This window comes from Canis lupus, chromosome 3 (assembly GCF_011100685.1).
Source record: "Canis lupus familiaris isolate Mischka breed German Shepherd chromosome 3, alternate assembly UU_Cfam_GSD_1.0, whole genome shotgun sequence".
Classification (NCBI taxonomy): Eukaryota; Metazoa; Chordata; class Mammalia; order Carnivora; family Canidae; genus Canis; species Canis lupus.
This window is the reverse complement of record NC_049224.1, coordinates 28,189,325-28,212,619: the sequence shown is the minus strand read 5'-3', so window position 1 is coordinate 28,212,619 and position 23,295 is coordinate 28,189,325. Positions and strand designations below refer to the sequence as shown.

The window sequence follows — 23,295 nt, the reverse complement described above, 5'->3', positions numbered from 1 at the left end:
CTAGCCTCCTGCCCTCACAGCTCCCTGAGAGCCACATGCCAGTCCTCCTGGCCCCAGACTCCAAGAGGCACGCAGCAAGGTCTCCCGAGACCCTTGGCATTCTTCCCTCTGGTAATAGCACCTCACAGGCTGAAATGTTTTTGCCACTCAACAAGCTTCCATCTGTCTACAAAGTGCGAGACCAGTCTGTCTCCCCTTCTCTCAAGAACCTTCTCCCAAGCCTGAGGTTCTCTTGTCTCCACTCTCTGCTTGCTTTGGGTAAAGAATCCCCTTTCCCATAGGGAGTGGAGGGAAAAGCAAAGCTTGCTCCTCTTATGAATTCCCTTCAAAGAACTCTCTCTCCTGAACCTCTAGCCTGTCTTTGGCAAATCCTGTGAGATTTTTTAGCATCTCTCTTTAGAACATGGGGGTCCTTATCATCCATTGACTTCAGCTTTGAAGCTGTAGCCAACACCTGAGACAACAGGAAACGTTCCATTGCACATCCTGCTAGCTCTCGCCTCTGCTTAAAATACTCCTTCCTTACACCTGCACTTACACCTCCTTACACTTCCTTACCCCCTCAGCCTCACATCGCTACACCATCAACCTCATCTATAATATCATAGTAAACTGAGGAGAAAAGGGGTTCAGTTGGAACTTTATCTTCACACAAAACTAAAACATCACAAAACCTTATTTTCCATTTTATACAATGGATATTGTGTGATTGTACACTAATTCTTAGACTGAAAAATGAGTTCAATTTTTGGGCATTAGCTCTTTGATTAGATTATCAGATAGCATAGTATGTCTTCCTTCATTTTACATTCAAGGACAGGAAGATAAAGAAAATATTGCAGAAAATATTCAGGAGTTTCATCAGTTTCCTGAGGGCCTCTCCTCTGCCTTTGATATTCAAATCACCTTCCTTTGAAGAGCCTAATGTGTCAGTGTCCTTGTGGATTTTCTCTCCTCTGTCAACTGCTCTAGCTCCCCAGCCCCACCCCCCAGATCCTTCCTCTTTAGGTTCACCCAGGAGTGAGTAATTCAACTTCACTGCCCACTTCCACAAAGTATATTTGATTTGCATCTTATTTCTCCACATGCACAGCATTGGAAAGTCAGCTGGAGGGTAAGTGGCCAGGAGGATGAGGCAGCCAGCTAGGAAGGAGGCTGGTTTAATTAGGATCTGGTACTTGCAACCAGACACCTTTTTGAGAGCTAAATTCCTCAGTCACCACTGGGTCATAACAACTTTTGCTTTCCCAGGCCACCTCATACCTCTGGGCTTAGATACTGAACTGTGGGATGAGCAGGGGCCTCGGCCAGCCCCCCGGAGAAGTCGCACCTTAAGTGCTTCTCGACGAAGATGGAGGCAAGGACAGATTGGAGCCAGTGGAGAGACCACAAGAGACAAGGATGACCAGGGCTGAGTGTGACTATGCTGAATCACAGAGCCAGAAAGGACTGGAAGGGTCTTAAAGGGAAGGCAAGGGAGGAGGTCCAAGACTTTGGACCAAAGAGGTGACCAAATGGGTGAGAGGCTGAGCCCTGGGACGGCACAGAAAGTGTCCTCTTCTGTAAGTCAGCTCTTTGGTCCTGAGACATCAACAGGACCGTCAGTATCTTTGTAAGACGGCACACTAGGAGCGGTATCAAGGGACAGCTTGAGGCTTCAGATCGTAATTTGCAAAATGCATCAAGGGACAGCTTGAGGCTTCAGATCGTAATTTTCAAAATGCCACCCCCGTCAGCCAACTCTTCCGTAAATGTGTCCTACACCTACTGCCTCTTGCCCAGAACTTGGCCTCTATAGACAGGCTCTGCCACCAGCAAGTCCTTCTGGGTCCACTGCCTGTATAAGCAGAGCATCCAGCCTAATGCCCTTATGACTTTAGGCTATTCCCCACTCTTGGGGGCCGGGGTGGTGGTGGTAAGCAGTCACGAGCCCCTTCCATAAGCACATACTGAACTGGTAAGGAAGCAGTGAGACTGGGTGGAGGCACACGGTGGGTAGCCTGACAAGGTGCCCAGGGATTGCTGCCCCCTGGTATCCACATTCTTGAGTAATTTCCTCCCCTTGAGGGTGGGCTGGATTTAGTGACTGGCTTCTAACAAACAGAATATGGCAGACATGATGGATATCATTTCTGAGAGATTAGTTATAAATGGTTGCAGCTTCCATTGTGGGTACTCATGCTCTCTCTTGAATCCTACCCACCCTTTCCCAAATCAAGCCTTTGAGATGACCACCCCATGAGAGCATTCATCCAGAGTCACCGAGCTAAGGTCCACCCTGACTCTCAGAAACTGGAGGAGATAAATCTGGTCTTTTTTTAAAAGATGATAGATAGATAGATAGATAGATAGATAGATAGATAGATAGATAGATATAGATTTAAGAGAGAGAGAGAGAGAGAGAGAGGAGGAGAGGAGAGAGAGGGAAAAGGAGAAGCAGACTCCCTGCTGAGCGGGGAGCCCAATGTAGGCTGGATCCCAGGACTCCAAGATCATGACCGGAGCTGAAGGCAGCTGCTTAACTGGCTGAGGCACCCCTGTGTATGGTCCTAAACACATTTGTGCCTTACACTTTTCACCAAGACTCATGCTATCCTAGTCCGCACCTAGGTAGCTAAGCTTATATCTCTATTATCCCCAATCCCTGTCTTCAAAAAATTGTTCAACTCCACTTTCCTTAAGGAAATCTCTAGTTTATCTCCATTATATCTACACCAAAAACCCCCACCCACTCCCACCCTGTGGAAGGAGAAAAGCCTGAGTAAATATGGATCGATAACAAAAGAGCATCAGGAAATATGCCATCTGCCCTTACCAGCTTGTCTTTGGCATTTGCAAGACTTAGCTGCAAGTGGAAGCCATGAAACCAGTTTTCTGCAGGGAAAGTCGTGCACGGAAAAGCATCTGTAATAAAGCTTGAACAAACGCGAGGAGGAAAATCTTAGGGAAGGATTGGAAGATGAAGGGGGAAAATCTGAGTCTGTCCGAATCTGAGACCATAAAAAGTGTTTGAAGCCATCAGCTGATATCTTGGAGGAGATCCCAGGATAAACAAAGCCTGCCCGAGGAGTCTGGCTAGTGTATTGTTCACCCGATTTGACGAAGGCGCTGAAGCCCTTCCAGCTGATACTGATAAAGCCTTTGAAGATAGCCAAGGTTCCAGACACACATTTCCCCAGAGCAGGCGGTGGGGTGCGGCTGCTGTCAGGCTGGGCAAACAGGGTCTGCAGGTAGGGTAGGGGCAGGGTCTGCAGGTTGAGAGCAAGAGCTAGATCAGGGACTTCCCTGTCACCCTCAAACTGAAGGATGATTGGGTCCTCTGAATTCAACAAATGGAACTCATTCAACTAGCATTGTCTAAGTGCCAAGCATGGCTCTCTGAGACAAAGATATTCCATTAAACACGCCAGACATGAGATTTCCGCCTGCTGGGGAAGACAGACATTTATTTATACAGGAATAACAATGGAGTGTGATGTCCCTTCTCATAGGAACACCATCCCCGTCCAGTGGGGCCCGGGAAAGCTTCCCGGGGGAAGGAGCCCACGATGTTTAGACCTGGAGGAGGAGCTAGTCCAGAAAAAAGCCGGAGGAACCGCGTATGCAAAGGCACTAGCCTGTGTGATCCTAGGCTGGGGATCACTGGGGCGCCGGCAGACTGGAAGAGCCGAAGTGCAGAAACTCAGATGAAAGGCATTAGGATTATTCCTACTAAAAAAGGCAAGGCTAAAAGTGGAATGCAAGTTTCAATTCTGAGCTGTTTATACAGAGGGCACTGCCCTCCCTCATGAGGCTGACTCGGGGGAGAGGGGCTTCAGGGACCCCACTCAGATGGGTCAGCCCAGGTACAAGGGTCTGAAGGTGTGACAGGACAGCGCTGTCACTGGGGAGAGACCGAACTTCTCTCACGTGTGCAGTTGGGTGGGATCACCCCAGGGGACATGCTGAGGAAGAAGGTAGCTTCGGTTTAACTGACCCTCAGGGTGAGTCTGTACCTGCAGGGCTTCGTTTTGCCAAGTGCAAGTGCACCAGCCTTGATGAGTTTGGGGTCACAGTGGGGTTTGGGGGCCGCTGTCAGAGGTCTCCCCTCTCCATCCATCGCCCCCCACCCCCAACACAGCGCTTCTGTTCCAATAATAAAAGAACATCACTTCGAAGGGTCACCAAATTTTCGCCTTTCTCACAAGTCTGTTTGACTCCGTCTATAGGGAAAGGATCTTGTCTGTTTCTTCTACTCCTCTTACTTTTCCCTGCCTCCTAACACAGTTCCAAAGACCGAGCATAAAGCAGAGAGTGGAGCACACCGAATGCACGGCCTGTGAGTCACCAGCAGCCCCAGCGGAGGTGATGGCTCGGGTGCAAGCGAAGGATGGCTTTTCCTTGCGCCACCCTCTTGGCTGGGCCCTCTGTTCCCCCTCCTCCTGCTCCCTGTAGGCAGGATGGGTGGCACCAGGGAGGGAGAGTGGTGATCAGGACACTCAAAAAAGAGCCATATGGGCCAATAAAAATATGGAAAAGTCCAATCTCCTGGTACCGAAAGAAACACAAAACAATGTAACATTTTAAAGCCTGTCACACCAGCAAGTCTTAGAGCTGTGGGATAACACGACCTGGTGAGAGGGCGGGCGAGTTCCACCTATTGAGGGTTACACCTAAAACCTTGATGACAGGTTAGCTGCATACATTGAAGACACAATCAGTGGAATTGCTACCTTTTGCAAGATTGAAATCATGGCAGGTCCAGAAACCGATGCCCAATTCCATTTCACTGGCATCAGAAAATATTTCAACTCTTATACTCTCACAGGTAGAATGAATTGTGTATTGGCCACACGTGGAGGCATTGCTTTGATTTTATACTTCAAATTAGGGTCTAAAAAAACGCCAGCTGTGAAAGCAACATAAATGGACTTTAACTTGGACCTCATCTGTTAAGTCCCATGCTTGGAGAGGCCAATGTCAACTCATCACCTGATACTCAATTTCAACAATAAATTATGAACCTGGAAAACAAACAAAACAAAACAAAAACCCAAAAACCTTGACGACAGAGGAGAGACTCATGGCACCACCTTGTCTGCTCTGCTCCGCCTCCCTGTCTAAGGGCAGGCTGCTTCTCCCCTGCTGGGGGTGGATTGGCTACCCCTTGGCGTGGCTCCCCTGGCGACCGCGTGGGCCTGCGTGGGTGGGGACCGGGGCACAGGGGCCGCTGGGGTGGCTGTGCCGAAGGAGCCGAGCCCTCGGGAGCACCAGGCCAGGCAGGCCGGCCAGGGGAGGAGCAGGGAGGAGCAGGGAGGAGCAGGGAACCCCTCGCCCCGCCGTTTATCCCTCCACAGAAGAGGAGCTGTGGTCGGCCCACGGCTCGGTTGCAGAACTTTTTGCTGAAGGCAACAGTGTTTAGCTAACTATAGAAGACCAAGCATTTCTCTCTCTCTTTTAAAAAGATTTTATTTATTTATTAATGAGAGAGAGTGAGAGGCAGAGACCCAGGCAGAGGGAGAAGCAGGCCCCATGCAGGGAGCCCGACGTGGGCCTCGACCCCGGGACCCCAGGATCCCGCCCTGGGCCGAAGGCGGTGCTCAACCGCTGAGCCACCGGGGCTGCCCAAGACCAAGCATTCCTATCACTAGGTCCTGCTGACCAACACAGAGCTCTCTAATTTGTGGTATTTTAAACAAAAACATAGTATTTGGATCTAAACATAGTCTTTGTGCCTCTTCAAGGAGAGGCCCTTGCGAGGCAATGTTGCTCACAACCTCGGCTTTGCTCCCTCTCATCCCGCTCCCCCCCCCCCCGAAATCCTTACCACGGAACTTGAGGGAATACCAGTGGGCCTCGGTGTTTGCTGAGCCTCAGACACCGGGTGGACAGGGGCCCGTGGGCCCTCGAGAAGAGCGCAGGAGCACCTGCAGGATCCAGCAGCACCGCGCCGGTGGCGGCAGGCCGTAGGACGGGATGGAACACTGGGCCCCCTCCCAACCAGCCTCCGCGCCCCCCCTCGCACCCCTGCGCCCCCTTCCATCCACCCCTGCGCCCCCCCCGCACCCCTGCGCCCCCTTCCATCCAGCCCCTGTGCCTCCCCTCACACCCGAGCCCCCTTCCATCCACCCCTGCGCCCCCTTCCATCTAGCCCCTGCGCCTCCCTCGCACCCCGCGCCCCTTCCATCCACCCCTGCACCCCCCGCACCCCTGCGCCCCCTTCCATCACCCCTGCGCCAGGGCTGCCGCGGCCTGGAGAACCCGGTGCGGGCCTCCGCCTCCGCGGCCAGCGCCGTGCGGCCACCGTCTTGGGCACCAGCGGCCGTGCCCTGTGCGCGGACACAGCCCCCCGCGGAATGTGCGGGGGCCGCTGATAAACTTCCTCCCGGGCTGAGCGGTTCAAATACCCTTCAGGTGGGCTTGAGGTTTTAGGCCTCCAGTTCGGTTGTGATGCCGGCCCTCGTCACCTGCCGCTCGGCCCCTGTGCCCTGGCCTGTGGCGCCGCACACCGCCCCCCGCCCTCGCTGCCCCCCTAAGATCTCGGGGGGGGGGGGTGGCCGGGACACGAGCGCAGGCCGCGGGGACGGAAGGCGGCAGCGGGGGGCGGACGAGGGGACCCGAGCACCTGCAGCTGCCCGCCCCGGAGTGGCCGCGGGGACTTCCCTGTCCCCAGGCCAGGCCGCCGCGTGGCACCCGGCGCTGAGGACGCTGGCCTCGAACTGGTTCACGCCTCGGGGTTCGGAAGGGGCTCGGTCACGGAGTTCTTTCCCTCCAGGCCAGAGACAGTTCGGAGCTCAGGTGTCAGGGCCTTTTGTCCTCCTCCGTGATTGCCCGCAGACTTTTCTCTTTACCGTAGTGACAAAGAAAACCTCGCTTTCCCTTATTGTAGTAAACTGCACTCTTAGTACAGATGCACATTTAAGGAGAAGCACCGTGTTCCGACTCCCAGCAGGGGCAGGCCGAGGGGAGCTAGAGTCTGGGGGTCTCCAGGAGCTTTGGGGATCGCTAAGGGCCCTGCTCGACCGGGCGCCCAGGGAGCTCAGCTGCTTGGCGGAGGAGCCGGGTACGTAGACCTCAGGGGCGGGACACAGGCGGGTCCCAGTGAGACAGGCCCTTCTTGTCCCGGAGTCCTGCATGTGGCAGACACATACTTCCACCCCCTGTATGTGTTAAGTCCAAACGCTTTCACTGAAGCTCTGGCCTAAGAACCAAAAAAACCAGAACAGTCTTGTGAAGTCCAAACAAGCAGCATCTTTCAAATAAATCAGCTGTTTCCCTAACAGATTCAGAGGACCTTCTAATCAAAGGGTTTCATTTTAAAAATAGCTCATTCAGAAAAAACCTACTGCTGTCAGGAGTGTATAGATACAAAGCAATAATTGGAGTTAAGTGAATCCTCTTGGCAAAGGTCAAGCTGTACTTCCTCTGTCTCTAGAGCCTCCTCCTCCTCACTTGCTTTCCAGCCCTGTTCTGGGACTACCTCCTCCTGTTGGTGGAGTTCCCTGATCTCACCCTCCTCCCTCCTTGCTGGTGTCAGTGGCCCCTGGCCTCACCCCCAGTGCATATCACAGTGTGGACTTGAACCATCCCAGTTACAAAACGCTGGCATAAGAGGCAATCCCAGCTTTGGTTCACTTAATGTAAACAAAGGCACAGTGAGACTGGTTTACCTGCCTTAACTGCAAGACTCACGATGAGAGGAGCACTGGGTGTTATACTATAGGTTGGCAAATTGAATTTAAAAAAAAAAAAAAAAAAACTGGCCCAAAAGGCAGGTGCTTACTAGCTGCTTTGATTGATTGCACAAACTCCCTTGTGTGTGGAGGCCCTCACTTCTTGAGGTTTGTGGAAAAGATGGTGTAGAGAGAGAGAAAATTCACATTTGTAAGTGTGTGTGAAATCATGTACTCTTGGAATAAAAATGCTGGGAAGATCAATATTTCGTTAATGCGATTAAAATGAAGAGTTTCAAAAGAATGACATTTTATTTATCTACCATCTTGATAGTCTCCAGGGAGGGTTCAGTTGGGCTCAGTGGGATTTGAAAACCAATCCGGGGCAGCCCAGGTGGCTCAGCGGTTTGGTGCCACCTTCAGCCCACGGCGTGATCCCGGAGACCCGGGATTGAGTCCTGTGTTGGACTCCCTGAGTGGAGCCTGCTTCTTCCTCTGCCTCTCTCTCTCTCTCATGAATAAATGAATAAAATCTTGAAAAAAAAATAAAAAAGAAAACCAATCTGGGAAGTGGGCCACTTATTTACTCTCTTAAAGAGAAAGAAGAAAAAAAAAAAAAAAGAGAAAGAAGGTTAATGGTGGCAGTCTCTTGGTGGCTGCTTTATGGGATGTCTAATTTTCTCTATGCATTTTCTGTATAACAATTCTAAAATTGTTACAGTGGGACGTATTATCTCTATTGTCAGACAAATAATAAAGGTTATGAAATGAAATATCTTAAGCTCAAGTGATTTGTTCCTTGGGTGAGTTAGTTTGAGAATTAAATTGCCCTTCCAGTTTCCTTATGGTTAAAAGTCCTAAAGTCAGGCTCCCGGCAACTTGAGTCACGCCTCCTCTGCTCTGTGGCACCTAGTGGGTGGCTCCCGTGGCAATGGAGCAAGGGTGAGAGATGCGGCAGGCGCCTCTACAGCCGTTCAAACCTCCTGCTCTCGGTGATCGGTGAGGAAGATGGCCAGAGGGAGCAGCCAGGTCTTAACAGCCTGAAAACGAACCCATCTGCACAAGCTGTGGCTATTCTTCACTTGAACAAAAAGAAAAAAAAAAAAAAGATTTTAAAGTTTAAGTGGTGACTGGGAAGGATAGTAACTACTTCAATATGTTTAGTATTAGCTGGAATGGTCTTAACAACTGTTAAGCTAGAAAGAGCTTGGTACTACAGAATTGGATCGGAAGCCTCTTGGAGCAGAGGCCTTGCCTGCAGTTTCATTCCTATCATGTCGTGGTCTTTGCACCTCTCTCCCAGCACCAGAAACCTCCAGGAAAACGGGGGTAGCAAAATCTCAATTTAGGAACGCCAAATCAATGCATTCAGGTTTTGTAAAAGCAAAAACCTAAATTTGTGTTTACAAAAGGAGTCACAAAAAAGCTTCTTTAAGTAGTGAATGTCTTTGCAGTGTTTAAAAGATTTTATTTGCAATCGTTTGTATGTTTCCAAGCACATTTGGGTCACATATGAGATAAATATGTAGTGATCTCTTACTGTAAGGGCAGGTGTTTTTTGTTGTAAAGCACTTGTTAATTAGGTATAACATAGGAACTCTAAAGTACAAAACTTGAGTATACGTCTTCGTGAGTTTTTACACATGGGTATACCCATGCCAAGACCACTCAGACCACGATACAGAGCATTTTCTGGATCCCAAAGGGTTTCATTATGTTCCTTCCCAGTAAATACTCTCTCTGCCAAGGGAAGAAGTTTGTTGACTTCTCTCACCATCAGTTAGTTTTGGCTTATGTGGAAGTCCAATCTATAAAAAGAACTAAAAGAGCAGCTATACTGGTAGGTCAGAGGACCTAGACCCCACCACTCCATTCTTTCTGCCCCCCTTTCTCTCCCTCCTTCTCTCTTTATATTTGATTAAATATATTAATATATAATATATTTTATATATAATAAAAATACATCTATATATAATAAAATTGGCCATTTTAACCAATTTTAAGTGTATAATTTAATGGCATCAATTACATTCATAGTTGTGCAATCATCACTACTATTTCTAAAACCTTCTCATCATCGCCAAAAGAAACGCTATCCATTAATAGCGTTAGTTCTTCCCTCCCCTCAGCCTCTGGTAACCTCTACTCTGCTTTCTGCCTCTGCCAATTTGCCTACTCTTGATATTTCATGTAAGTGGGATCATATAATATCTACCCTGTTGTGTCTGGCTTCACAGCATAATATTTTCTTTTTCTTTTTAAAATATTTTATTTACTTATTCATGAGAGACTCAGAGAGAGATACAGAGACACAGGCAGAGGGAGAAGCAGGCTCCATGCAGGGAGCCCGACATGGGACTCGATCCCAGGACCCCGGGATCACACCCTGGGCCAAAGGCAGACATTCAACCACTGAGCCACCCAGGCGACCCTTAGCATACTATTTTCAAGGTTCATCCATGTTCTAGCAGCAGGTATCAGAGCTCCATTTCTTTTTCTGGCCAAGTAATATTGCATTGTGTAGATATATTTTGTTCATCCATTTGTTGGTTAACACTTGGGTTATTTCTCTGGTGTACTTTGTAAAAAGATAAAGTAATTATTTTTATTTTCTTGATTTAAGTAATCCTATGTTTGGGTAAATATTGGACATTTAGAAAATGTAAGGGGTGGGATCCCTGGGTGGCTCAGCAGTTCAGCGCCTGCCTTTGGCCCAGGGTGTGATCCTGGAATCCCAGGATCGAGTCCCACGTCAGGCTCCCGGCATGGAGCCTGCTTCTCCCTCTGCCTGTGTCTCTGCCTCTCTCTCTGTGTCTCTCTGTATCATGAATAAATAAATTAAATCTTAACAAATAAAAAAATAAAAATATAAGGGGTGAAAAGCAAGCATTTTTTTCTTAAGATTTTATTTATTCATTTAAATAAATGTCTCTTTGAGACAGCATGAGCAGGAGGAGGGGCAGAAAGAAAGGGAGAAGTAGACTCCTTACTGAGCAGGGACACTCAGTGGGGTCCCCCCCCCATGTGGGGCCTGATCCCAGGACTCCAGAATCATGACCTGTGCCGAAGATGGAAGCTTAATGACTGAGCCACCCAGGCGCCCTGAAAGCATGTCTTTATAATTATGATTGAACAGATTTTATAAACATTACCTCTATTTAGTTTAAAATTATATTAAACAAGATAATTCTTTATTTATTTATTAAGAAGAACATTGCCTTTATTTTCCTTGGGCAACAAGATAATTCTTTTAAAGCACCTAGTACGATGCTTGGAATACACTAAGCATTCAAAAAACTAGTTTTTAAATCATATTTTCAGGAAACAAATATTTTTTAAGATGGAGCACAATCTCTGGCTATTTTAGCATAGTCTTTAAAAAAAATCTATTTGAGAGAGAGTGGTGGGGAGGGGCAGAGGGAGAGAGAGAATCTCAAGCAGACTTCCTGCTGTGCGCAGAGCCCGACATGGGGCTCAATCTCACAACCTTGAGATCATGACCTGAGCCAAAATCAAGAGCTGGGTGCTTAACCCAGTGAGTCACCCCAGCGCCCCAGCACAATTTTATTTCACATTCTTACACCAGAGTCCAGTCAGCTGAGAGTCAGTCAACCACCATCTATTTAATATATACTATGTGTTAGGCATTGTTCTAAGCACAAGGGATCTAAGAGATTTTACAGTTTACTTAATTCAACCCATCACCCTACAGTAAAAAAAAACCCGGAGCCACAGAGAGGATTAGATCCATGGTCATTATAACCACTAAATAGCAAAGTTGGATGCTTTTTCTTCCATCTGTCTTCAAATAGAATTTGATAAGTGCATGTGGACTTGAGTGGACAATCCATTACCCAGGAGGCTACCTTTGCCCATTCTTCTCCATCGTCCGTGGTAGAATCAATTATGTCCACCAATTTGGCACTGCCTTCAAAAGGCAGGACCTAATTCTCCTTCACTTACGTAAAGGTTGGACTTAGTGACTTGTTTTAAGGGAGAAGTGACGTTGTACAACTTTGGAGGTCACGTCTTTAAGGCACTGTAGCTTCCTCTTGCTCGGTCTCTCTCACATTACTTGCTCTGCTGGAAGTGGACTGCTATGTGTGAGGAAATTCAAGCAGCCTGTGGAGAAGCCATAGGCAAGAAACAGAGGCCTCTAACCAAGAGCCTTGTGAGTGAGTCATCTTGGAAGTGGATCCGCTGCCCCAGACAAGCTTTCAGATGACTGCAGCCTTGGCCATCTGCTTAACTGCAATCTCATGAGACATCCTGGGCCAGAACCACCCAGCTAAGCCACTCCCGGGGTCCTGACCCCCATAGAAGATGTGAAGTAATAAATGTTTGTTTTATGCTACTAAGTTTTGGGGTAATTTGTTATGCAGCAATAGAGAACAGATATACTCTCTTATTATCACTTTATATTCACTCCTACCCTCTCCTGACCTCCCTCCAATAAGTTATTTTATAGTTTGCACTCTGGGGGCAATGACTAACACATTTTTTTCAGTTCTACATTTATTTATTTAACAGTTTCATTGAGATGTAATTTACATACCATAAAATTGGCCAATACGTTAAAAAACCACATAAAAGTTATCATTTAAACCATTTTAAAGTATACAATTCAGAGGCATGCTGTGCAAACATCACCACTGCGTAGTTTCAGAACTTGTTCACCACCCAAATGGAAACTCCCTATGGACACATTTTAAAGGATAAAAACTTTTTGTTCTCCAGATCTGGAATAATCATGTACTAACAAAGAAAAACAAATCAATAAAACTTTTCTTTAAAGGTACGCAAATTTGGAAAGAAACCACATTAATGTGAATCTGTTCACATTCTAATATGGAATAAAGAAACCTAATGGGATACATTCTATCATGGATAAAATAAAATCTCAAAAGTTTGACAACAATTAGTGTTTATAACTCCCTTTAAACAATTGAGTGTAGAACATCCATGTTGTACCTGGCCACCAAGGGACTAGAACTGGGCCAGCCCTGGGAGCACAGTGGGGAGAGCTGATGGCTGTCGTGTGGTGATGGCCTCTAATCTTATGGTATTAATAGACACTGGGATTAGAAGGATCCAGAGGAACATCTGGGCTCAGTTCATAGTATCTACCACAAGTGTGGGAGTGGTAGGTGATGGCATTTTGACCAGCTGTTTCCCAACCCAGGAGTGGGGTAAAGGTTGGTAATAGGTATCTTTAGCTCTAGCACCATTGCCTTCCAATCATCTTATTTTAATACAATACATATTAGTAGTGACCAGAAATTACTGCTACTAAATTGAAGGATGGCTATACAAGGACCTATAGCACATTATTTGCTGGTTTTAATTTCTAGTGTCCTATAAAGAATAGAACTAAGGATTATTGCCCAAAGAGTGTCTTTGGCAGGTGTGTTTCCCCTATTCCCTCCTGAAGAGGACACCATGGCTTCACTATGGAGTGTACGGTGACTGTCCAGACACACAGACTCTGCTCCTACCCCAGGAGGACAGCTTGAGAAGAGAAAAGCAACAGTTGGAGATATTTAATTTAGCCCTGTGTTTAGCTGTACTTTCATGGTGTGCAACTTTCTCATTTGTTCAACTTGTTCAATTGTCCATTCATTCATTAAAAAAAAAAAAAAAAGTATTGACTGCCTTCTTTGTAACAGGCACTGATCCAGGCATGGGTGACAAGGAGTGAACAAAACAGTGGAGCTAATGGGAAAAAGAATATCATTTTTGCACATACTAAATCTGACACTTTTGAGAGCTATTCTGGATTGACCCGCATTAGTAGGACATCAGTGGGACTGAGAAAGGATCAGCAGGTCAAACTGCCCATCCTCTTTCCTCAACCCCAGAACCTTAATACAAGCAGTAAAACGGAACAAGAGAAACGTAGATGTGCCCTCCTTTGCTTTACCGAGGCCTGGTATCTCGGATGCTGGCCATTTCCTTTCAAACCGCCCACTTCCATCATCCCAAGACAATATTATTGTTTCCTGGGGTTTCTCCTCATTGCTGGGGAATAGCATGCAACTCTTAATACATTACAAGACAAAGCCACCATCATGATAATAAACTCCATGCAACTTAGAAAAATCTTTACCAAACAGATGACACAGAGTTGAACATCACCTGCCCAGCCCCTCCTGTCCACCACAAGCATGCCTGCAGGGCCAGACTTGACCACCTTCCCTGGGTGGGGCTCCAGTTTCAGGGTTAGAGGCGAAGGGAAGGCAGGCCACAGCAGTGTTCCAAAAACCAGTGGTGTTCAGAGTAGGGAGGCGAGGCAGCCTTCCTAGGCACAGGATGCCTGAGTGAAGAGGAGGTTAGGAAAAGAACCGCAGGGGAGAGGGGGTAGCAGGAAGTCTAGACAAAATGAGCAGCAGCTGGAAAGAAAAACTGGGAATAAAACCACATTTTTTTTATTGTAATAACCCAAACCGAGAAGCAGGCATATTGCCATGCTGACCGTAACTATGAGACGGGCCTTATACTCCATCATGAGATGAGTGACAGGGTGAGTAAGTGAGGGCTGAACCCGGGGGGTTATTCATGGCATGCCCGAACATGATATCTCACAGACGGGGAGATCCCCTGGCCAGCGGAACCATTACAAACTGTCTGCTCCCCACATTTGTTACAAGAAACACGAGGCACTCCAATAAAACCCAGCTATTGGCAGAGGGAAGTCTAACATCTGACTTGTGAGGCAAAGAGAGCCAGCTGTTCCAGCCTCCGGGAATCGACGAGAACTTCCTATTTCAAGCCGAGTTCCCAGCGGTCCCACGGCTCAGGAAAAAGAGGCTGAACTCAGCCACCCTCTCCTCTAGACACATACCCTGGCCAACAGCAGGGGCGCTGCGGGCGACGTCAGCCTCTTCAGTGCACTGGGGGTTGAAATGAGACACCTCAGGGTGGGCTGGGAACAAGAGGGGGGCCAGGGGAACCTGGGCTGGGAGAGCAAATGAGACAAGAGACACAGGAGTGAAGGCCTGAAGTCCAGCTTGTAGCACAAAGGTGGCCTGGCTGTCGCAGGCCGCCGGGGAGGCCTAGATCCACGGGCCCCAGGCCCCGGTGCCCTTGGGGTCACAGCGGGGGTCCTGCGCCGGGAAGTACACAGGCACCGAGTGTTTGTGGTAGAACTGCAGGCGGGAAAGGAGCTGCTTGACAACGTGGGGGTGGTCTCTCGACAGGTCATGTCTTTCTTCTGGGTCCTGGTCAATATCAAAGAGCCACAGGGTCTTGGTCGGTGGGTCCGAAGAGGGGATCACAGAGACGTTGTGCTGAGACGGTGGAGGAAACCAGCAACCACAGCCTGGCAAAGAAATCCGATGGTTTACTGGGGGAGAAGCATCACGGGCGGGTTCTCACTTCAAGGGAGGAGACTGGGGCACAAGGCTGAGCGGGACGTGGGCAGGAAGCCACGCAAAGATGCAGCCCTGGATGCTGCAGCTACGTCTGCCTCAGGCTCTGACTTCTGGTGCTTTAACTAGACGTGGTTCACGGGTTCATGACCAGGGGCTTGCAGGAAAGCGCGGGCTCGCATGCGTGCGTGGGGGGGTGCGGTGGGGAGGGTGTGTAGTTGTCCCAGGGACTCGGGGCTACTGGCACACAGGCATCACGGGCCAGGGAAGCTAAGATGCCTTGCGATGCTCGGGCGCTACCAAAGAACTGGCTTGCCGCAAATGCCAAGAATGTCGTCATTATCAATACTGCTAATGGCATCACAGTCTTAGCCGGCACACCCCATATTTTAAAAGTATTTAAAGGACATCATTTTTAGAGACTGTGCTCTGGGGAAGCAAGCACGTCCCTCAACCACCCAGCTGGTTAGGACGTAGCTTTCAGAGGGTCTCCTTGCAGGCAGGCTAGTACCCGACAGCACACGGCCCTGGACTCTTTATTCCCCATGAAACATGAGCGTGGCATTGCTTCCTTTCAACACCCCCCCTCCCCCCGGCCTACAGTTAATTCTCAGTCTTCTTCTGTCGGGACAGTAGATCAAACCACTCTTCCTCATTCAGCTGCCCCTGAGGTATGTTCTGCAAGGCAGCTGTCACTTCCGTAAAGGTTCCCTTGCCCTTCTGGGGGCAGGAGCTCAGCATTGTACCTGGGTAGCCGGTGAGAAGTTTCCAGTTCCCGTGTCTAATTGCAGCATGGAGAGATGTGTTGAAGGAGAAATATCCTGGATGAGAAGAATCATCCTTTGCTGGAGCCAGGCTCTGCCCAGGACCTGGGAAGAAACCGGGTGGAAGCCTTAGATCTCTGCTATTGAAACGTGTTGTTACAAATCAACATTTAACAGCCTTCTTGTTGACCAGTAGCTTCATTCAATGCTGGGGTGTGAACGTGTCTCCCGCCACGGAAGTGAATCTTCTATTATATATGAACAGAGAGCTCTAGCTACACGGAACAGCATAGACCACTGCAGATAGAAAGGGAATCCCAAAGAGATTAGAACACGAATTCATCCTTAAAATCACTGCGTTCTAGGGTGTGATCCTGGGATCCTGGATCGAGTCCCGCGTCCGGCTCCCTGCACGGAGCCTGCTTCTCCCTCTGCCTGTGTCTCTGCTTCTCTCTCTGTGTCTCTCATGAATAAATATATAAAATCTTTCGGAAAAAAAAAATCACTGCCTTCTGCAGAGGTGCAGCCGGCCCCTGCAGAGCAGTGGTCTGTCATAGCAGGTCAGGCTGTTCTCTGTGTGCACCTGTTTTCTTTTTGCTGTTAAATGCTCAAATTAGATGAATATATATTTTATACTTATACCTATGTAGATAATGGGATAGATTATAAAATATACACTTTAATGGAGTCTGTCTCGAGCTATGAGAGTTCAGTCATGCCATGATGAACGGTGCTATAGTCACCTGTTTAACCACACTGATGAGACCTAAAGTAGCTGAGCAATGCTCAGTTAACTATTCAACAGGGTAATCACGGGTGTAAGAAGGAATTGGTATACAGATTCTTGGTTATTATCGTGGATTACATTAATTTCTCATCTTGGGGTCTTAAGCTAATCGATTATTAGGTTTTTGAGGGAGGCAATTAATAGGACCTACTCCCCCACTTTCTTGAATTTGGAACCAACTGAAAGGCAGAGACCAGACAGTTGGAGCTAAAATATTGTCTTTGTTACTGATAAAGTAGTTTGGAGATAACAGAGCTCCAGGTCTGCAGCACAGAGGCCTTTCTAACAACGGACTCTTGACTTAGACTAAACCTCCCACCACTGATCTTGCTGGACACCCACTGGGCTCCCTCGGGGCTGAGAACCGACTGGGGTGCCTACGGGCATCCCGGGGCAGACACACAGAAGGTCTGAAATGAGCAGCTCGGTTCCTTCTGTCGGTGCGCCCTCCTTGGCCAGCGGCGAGGGGTGGATAAAGTGCAGCGGAAGAGACCTGACTTCTACTCTAGGGACCCTGAAGGGGCGCCTTAGGGAAGCGGCTGCCCTTGCTCGTGTCGTGACCCTGGGGCCTGGGATCCAGCACCGCGGTGGGAGGGTGAGGGGGTGGGGGCGGCAGGCTCCAGCTCCCAGAGGTGGGGGAGTGGGGGGGGGTGGAGGGGGGTGGGGGAGTGGGGGGGGTGGAGGGGGGTGGGGGAGTGGGAGTGGGGAGGGTGGGGAGGGTGGAGGGGTGGTCAGGCTCCGGCTGGGGGCGGGTAGGGGAGTGAGTGGGGGGGAGTGAGGGGACGGCGGGGTGGGGGGGTAGTGGGGAGGGTGGAGGGGCGGTCAGGCTCTGGCTCAGGGGGAGGGGGGCGCTCCGGGTTCCGGGGTGGGGGTGGCAGACTCCGGCTCCTGGGGGGGCAGTGGGGAGGTGGAGGGGGGGAGTGGGGAGGGTGGAGGGGGGTGGGGGAGTGGGGAGGGTGGAGGGGCGGTCAGGCTCCGGCTGGGGGGGGTGTGGGGGAGTGAGTGGGGGGGAGTGAGGGGATGGAGGGGGAGGGGTGGGGGGAGTGGGGAGGGTGGAGGGGCGGTCAGGCTCCGGCTCCGGGGTGGGGGTGGGGGTGGGGAAGTGAGTGGGGAGAGTGAGGGGATGGAGGGGGAGGGGGCGGGGGAGTGGGGAGGGGCGGTCAGGCTCTGGCTGGGGGGGTTGGGGGGAAGTGAGTGGGGGGGAGTGAGGGGATGGAGGGGGGAGGGGGCGGGGGAGTGGGGAGGGGCGGTCAGGCTCTGGCTGGGGGGGCAGGCTCCAGCTCCCCGGTGGCGGTGGGGTGGGGGGGCTCCAGCTCCCCGCGGAGGGTGGTTCCAGCTGGGGGGGGCAGGCTCTGGCTGGGGGGGCGGGTGTTGTGCCAGCGACCCTGGAGGGACATTCTGGGGCGGGAGCCAGCACCCGGGGGCGCCTTCAGGCCTCCGGTCCCCGAAGCCACGCACCGACACCCCCCCCCCTCCCCCCCGGCCGCCGCTCCCCGGCAGGAGGAACGGGGGCCCGTGGGGGGAGGCCCTGGGGCACCAGCGGCTGCGTGTCTTGCTCTGCTCCCCGCAGGGGTCCAAGGGCCGCCTTTGGGTACCACACAATGTGGGATGGAACAAGTGCGTTGCAAACATAAACAATGGGAGGAAATTTAGCTCTCTCGGCCAGACTTCTGTTTCTATACATTTTTTTCTAAAACAGGACCATAAAATACCTAAGCAATGAACAAGCAGAAGACTAAATGATGGAAGATGCTACGTGTCTAGTTTTTTTTTAAACTGAGAAATTAAACAAAGAGAAAATTACAAGGAATAGTTTAACTAACACCCCCCCACCCCCCACTCCCCGGGGAGCCAACACCTAAAATGCACAGATGTTAACATTCTGTCCTACTCGCTTGGAAAAAAACAAAACAAAACAGAAAGGAAACAGAGCAATGACAATGAAGGGGCAGTTTCCATGTGACCGTTTGTCCCCAATACCTCATGCCCTCCCCCTGGGGCTGCAGCGGTCAGGGCTTCAGTGCACAGTGAATCCTGCAGTCACTTAAAAACAGAGGGATATATGCATGCATCAAAGAATAATATCTAGACTTGTTTTATACTGTAAGAATGTCCATGTATATGTCATACATACTCTGCAACTTGCTATTTTCATCCACACAGTATTTTTAGAGCTCTGTGATTATGTTTGTATATATACATATACATATATATACATACACACACACATATATATTCCTTTTAACTGTCTGGTATTTCGCTATATAAAAAAAAATCACATTTATCCATTTTTCTATTAGGCATTTCAGTTACTTCGATTATTTTTTTTTCTTTTTTCTTTTTTTTTAAAGATTTTATTTATTTATTCATGAGAGATGCAGTGAGAGAGAGAGAGGCAGAGACACAGTCAGAGGGAGAAGCAGGCCCCATGCAGGGAGCCTGATGTGGGACTTGATCCCAGGTCCCCAGGATCAGGCCCTGGGCTAAAGGTAGCACTAAACCACTGAGCCACCAGGGCTGCGGTTTTTTTTTCTATTAAAAACTCTCCTGCAATGAACACTGTTGCCCTCGACTCCTTTTGACTGTGGAGGCGGAGAAAATTAAGGCCATTCCACTTTAAGTTCAGCGTTAGCACAAGTACAGCCATCCCAGGCCCCTGTGAATAAGAGCTGAAATTTACATTACTTCAGTTACAGGAAGAAAACAGCTTACAGCTTGCCCTAGAAAGCCCCATATTAGAATGAGAACAGAGCTCAGTGCCAGTGGCAGAAAGTCTCATATCAGAATGAGAACAGAGCTCTATGCCCTTGAAAGCCCCATATCAGAATGTAAACAGAACTTGAGAAATTCCTCCATCCCTTCTGAAAATCCCTTAGACCAGCCTATAAAAAACCCAGCTGTAACCCACTTTGGGGTCCAAGTCCCTGCTCCGCTGTGTCAGGTATACTTGGACCCGAGCTCGAGCTTGTAAATAAACCCTCATGTGTCTGCATCGGTGTTGGCTCCTTGGTGGTTTCTCGGATTCGCAATCTTGGGCACAACATTGAGCATGAACAAGAGTTTCTCTAGGATTTCTAGATTTGTGTCTAGTTGCAAGGTGCACACATTTCCGATGTTACAACACACACTTAATTGGCCCTCCTCCTAGTAATTAACCCCTTTCTCCATACCCTCCACCTGGTACTTTCAGACTTAAAATTGTTGCCTATCTAAACATTTTATACAGAATCTTCATTTTTTTAAGTCATTCAATCAGCAAGAATGATCTTTCTTTTTCCCTGTCAATCTAAAGGTTGCTTTAAAAAACATTTTTAAATGACATCTATAGAGAAAAGTGCACAGAAGATGCTGATGAAGCCTGCACGTTCGTCTTCCACTCAAGAGCCAGGGCACTCCTAGGACTTCAGAAGCCCGTGTGGGCAGCCTCCAGTCCCTCCAGTCTCTCAGAAGGAACTACTTTGCTATCCAACCCTGGAGTTCTATCTGCCTGCTTTTGAACTTTATGTAAAGGGAAACTAAGCATGTTCTTTTTTACTTCCGGCTCCAGCTGATCGCATAATGCTGGTCAGATTCACCCTTGATGTTGAGGTTCAGCCTGTTCCCAACACTATTCGTTTTCATTGCTGGCTGTTATTCCCTTGCATGGAAGTTCCACAACCTCTTGCATTTAGGACCCCCCAGGGGATTGATCTGTGTGTGTGTGTGTGTGTGAAGTGAGGTAGGACTTGAGATTCATTTTTCAAAGATGGCTATCATCTGACCAAGACTGTTGAAAAGACTTTCTTTTCTACTCATCTGCAAGGACACTTTGTCAAACATCTTATTTCCATTTGTGGTGGTGAGTCTCTCTCTGAAGCAGTATGGTCCGACAGAACTTTCTTTAGTGAAGGTGCCATATCTGTGCTGTCTACTGCAGCAGCCGCTCACTGCATGTGGCTACTGAGCACGTGAAATGTAGCTAGTGCAAATGAGGAAATTAATGTAAATGTCAATTGCCACCTTTGCCTAGTGACTACTGCGTGGGACAGCTGAGCTCTAGAGTTTCTATTCTGTACCACTAGTCAATTTGTCTGTCCTTATGCTAATATTACACTATCTTAATTACCGTGGATTTATTACATGTCCTCCTATCTGGTAGTATAAGTGTCCAACTTTGTTGTTCTTGCAGACTGATTTCGTCATTATTGGCCTTTTGCATTTTCAAGATGAATTTTAGGAGTGTTTTGTTAAATTTCCCAAACTAGCTGCTACGATATTGATTATGATGGTATTGATTCCAGGGATCAATTTGGGGGTATTGCTGTCTTAAAATATTGAGACTTACAATTCATGAGACTTACAAATCCAGCTTGGTGGATTTCCACCATCTTCTCTTAATAATAGTGTATCATTTTCTGTGGAGAGGTCTTATGTGTCTTAGGTTTTCTCCTACTTAGTTAATGTGTTTTTTTTTTTTTGTTAGTTAATGTGTTTTAATACTATTATAAACAATATTTAAAAATATATTTCATACTCTGGATGTTGTATATAAAAATACAATTGACTTTTTTTTACATATTGACTTTGTTTCCAGTGACTTTATGAAATTCATTAACTCTAATCCTTTGTTTACAGAGTCTTTGGATTTTCTTTGTATCCTATCTTGTCACCTGCAAATAATGACATTGGTTTCTCCCCATATTATATCCTTTAGTTTTCTTTTTTTTACCTTATGACACTGGACAAAATCTCTAGTGTAAATTTGAATGAAAGTAGTAATAGTGAGAATTTCTATCTCATTCCTGATTTCAGGGGAAAAGCTTTCAGTATTGTACTATTAAGTTTGATGTCAAGCTATGCTTTACCATATTAAAGAAGATCCTTTCTACTCTCCATTCACTATGTCCCCATCAAAAATGGATGTTAAATTTTACCATATACTTTTTCTGCATCTGAAAATATCACATAATTATTCTTTTATCTTTTAACAGAATGAATATTTATTCTTTTTTTTAAGATTATTTATTTATTTATTCATGAAAGACACAGAGAGAGAGAGAGGCAGAGACACAGGCAGAGGGAGAAGCAGGCTCCCTGCAGGAAGCCCCATGCGGGACTTGATCCTGGGACTCCAGGATCACGCTCTGAGCCGAAGGCAGCCGCTTAACCGCTGAGCCACCCAGGTGTCCCTTTATTGATTCTTAAATGCTAAACCAATCTTGCATTTATGGAATAAGCTTTACATCATGATGTTTGTTATTTTTATATATTGCTGGATTCGCATTTGGTTTGAAATTGATTATATTTCCTGAATTTACATTTCATTTCGGGTTTTTGCACCTATGCTTAAGACAGAAATTGCTCTAATAATTTTTTTCTTAAAATATTGTCATGTTTTTGAGTCAAGGTTACAGTGGTCCTACAAAAGCAATTGGAAGTATTCCCTGAAGGGTTTGTTTAAGATGGATGTTACTTCCTAAATATTTGCAAGAGTTCATTTGCAAAACAATGGGGGCCTAGAGTTTTCTTTGTGGGCAGGTTATTTATTAATTTCATTTCTTTAATAGATATAGAACTCTTCAGATCTTCTATTTCTCTCATTTATAGTTTTGGTGAAGTGTATTGTATTGGGAATCTGTATTTTTTTTATCTTTGTATTATCTTTTTAATGTCTGTAGCATCTGTAGTAATATCTTTTCATTCCTGATATTGGCAGTATGTGCTTTTCACTTTTTTTCCCATGACAAATTTTGTTTAAGGTTAATTGATTTTATTAATCTTTTCAAACCAATATTTTACTTATTAGTCCTGCTCTGTATTATATTTACTTTCAATGTCATGATTTTGCCTCTTCTCTTTATTATTCCCTTCCTATGTTTCCTTTTGGCTTAATTTGCTTGCTCTTCTTCTCCTTTTTTTTTTTTTTTTTTTTTTTTTTTTTGAGAGAGAGAATGAGGGGGTAGGGGCAGAAAGAGTGAGTGAGGTGGGTGGAGTAGAAGGAGAGGAAGAGAGAGAATCTGGAGCAGGCTCCATGCCCAGCAGGAGCCTGACTCTGGGATCAATCTTAGGACCCTGAGATCATGACGTAAGCTGAAATCAAGAGTCAGATGCTTAATTGACTGAGCTACCCAGTTGCCCCTTAATTTGCTCTTCTATTTATAGCTTCCTGAGTAATTAATTTTCAGCACTTTTTCATTTCTGACATATACATTTAATAGTATGTTTTTATCCAAGCACCAATTTATTTTTATCATGCATGTTTTCAATATGTATCTTTGTTATTCAATCAAAATATTTTCAAATTTTCATTGTGATTTCCTTTCTGACTCGTGGATTGTTCAAAACTGTATCACTTAATGCCCAAACATTTGAGAATTTCCTGTTATCTTTTTGTTACTAATTTCCAGCTTAATTCCATTATGATTAAAAAATAGATCCATGGATTTTTAAAAAATAAACTTCTAACTTTAGAATCATGTTACATGTACAGTATACGATTTAAATCCTTTGAAATGTGTTTCTACTTGCTTTATAGCCCAGTATGTGGTCAATTGAGTAACGTTCCATTCTCACTTGAAAAAAAAAAACACATATTCTCAAGTTGTTGGGTGCAGTGATCCATATATATCATAGTGTGTTAACTATGCCTTTCAAATGTTTTACATCTGTACCGACTTTTTGGTTTGTTTGCTTGTTCTAATAGTTACTGAGAGTTATGTAGAAAATTTCTCACTGTAACTGAGAAT

General features: G+C 47.2%; 1 protein-coding gene and 1 pseudogene across 1 annotated transcript in view; one reads left to right on the top strand and one right to left on the bottom strand.

Annotated features, from left to right (window-relative positions):
- The first annotated feature begins 4,731 nt into the window (after positions 1 to 4,731).
- LOC100688307 lies at positions 4,732 to 4,905 on the top strand (annotated as a pseudogene).
- Positions 4,906 to 14,704: 9,799 nt separating this feature from the next.
- The window catches only part of ARSB (arylsulfatase B), a 166,366-nt gene continuing 157,775 nt past the window's right edge, over positions 14,705 to 23,295 (bottom strand). Inside the window, 2 exon segments of the mRNA NM_001048133.1 lie at positions 14,705 to 14,970; positions 15,766 to 15,888. Of these exon segments, the coding sequence (NP_001041598.1) occupies positions 14,705 to 14,970; positions 15,766 to 15,888 (389 nt within the window).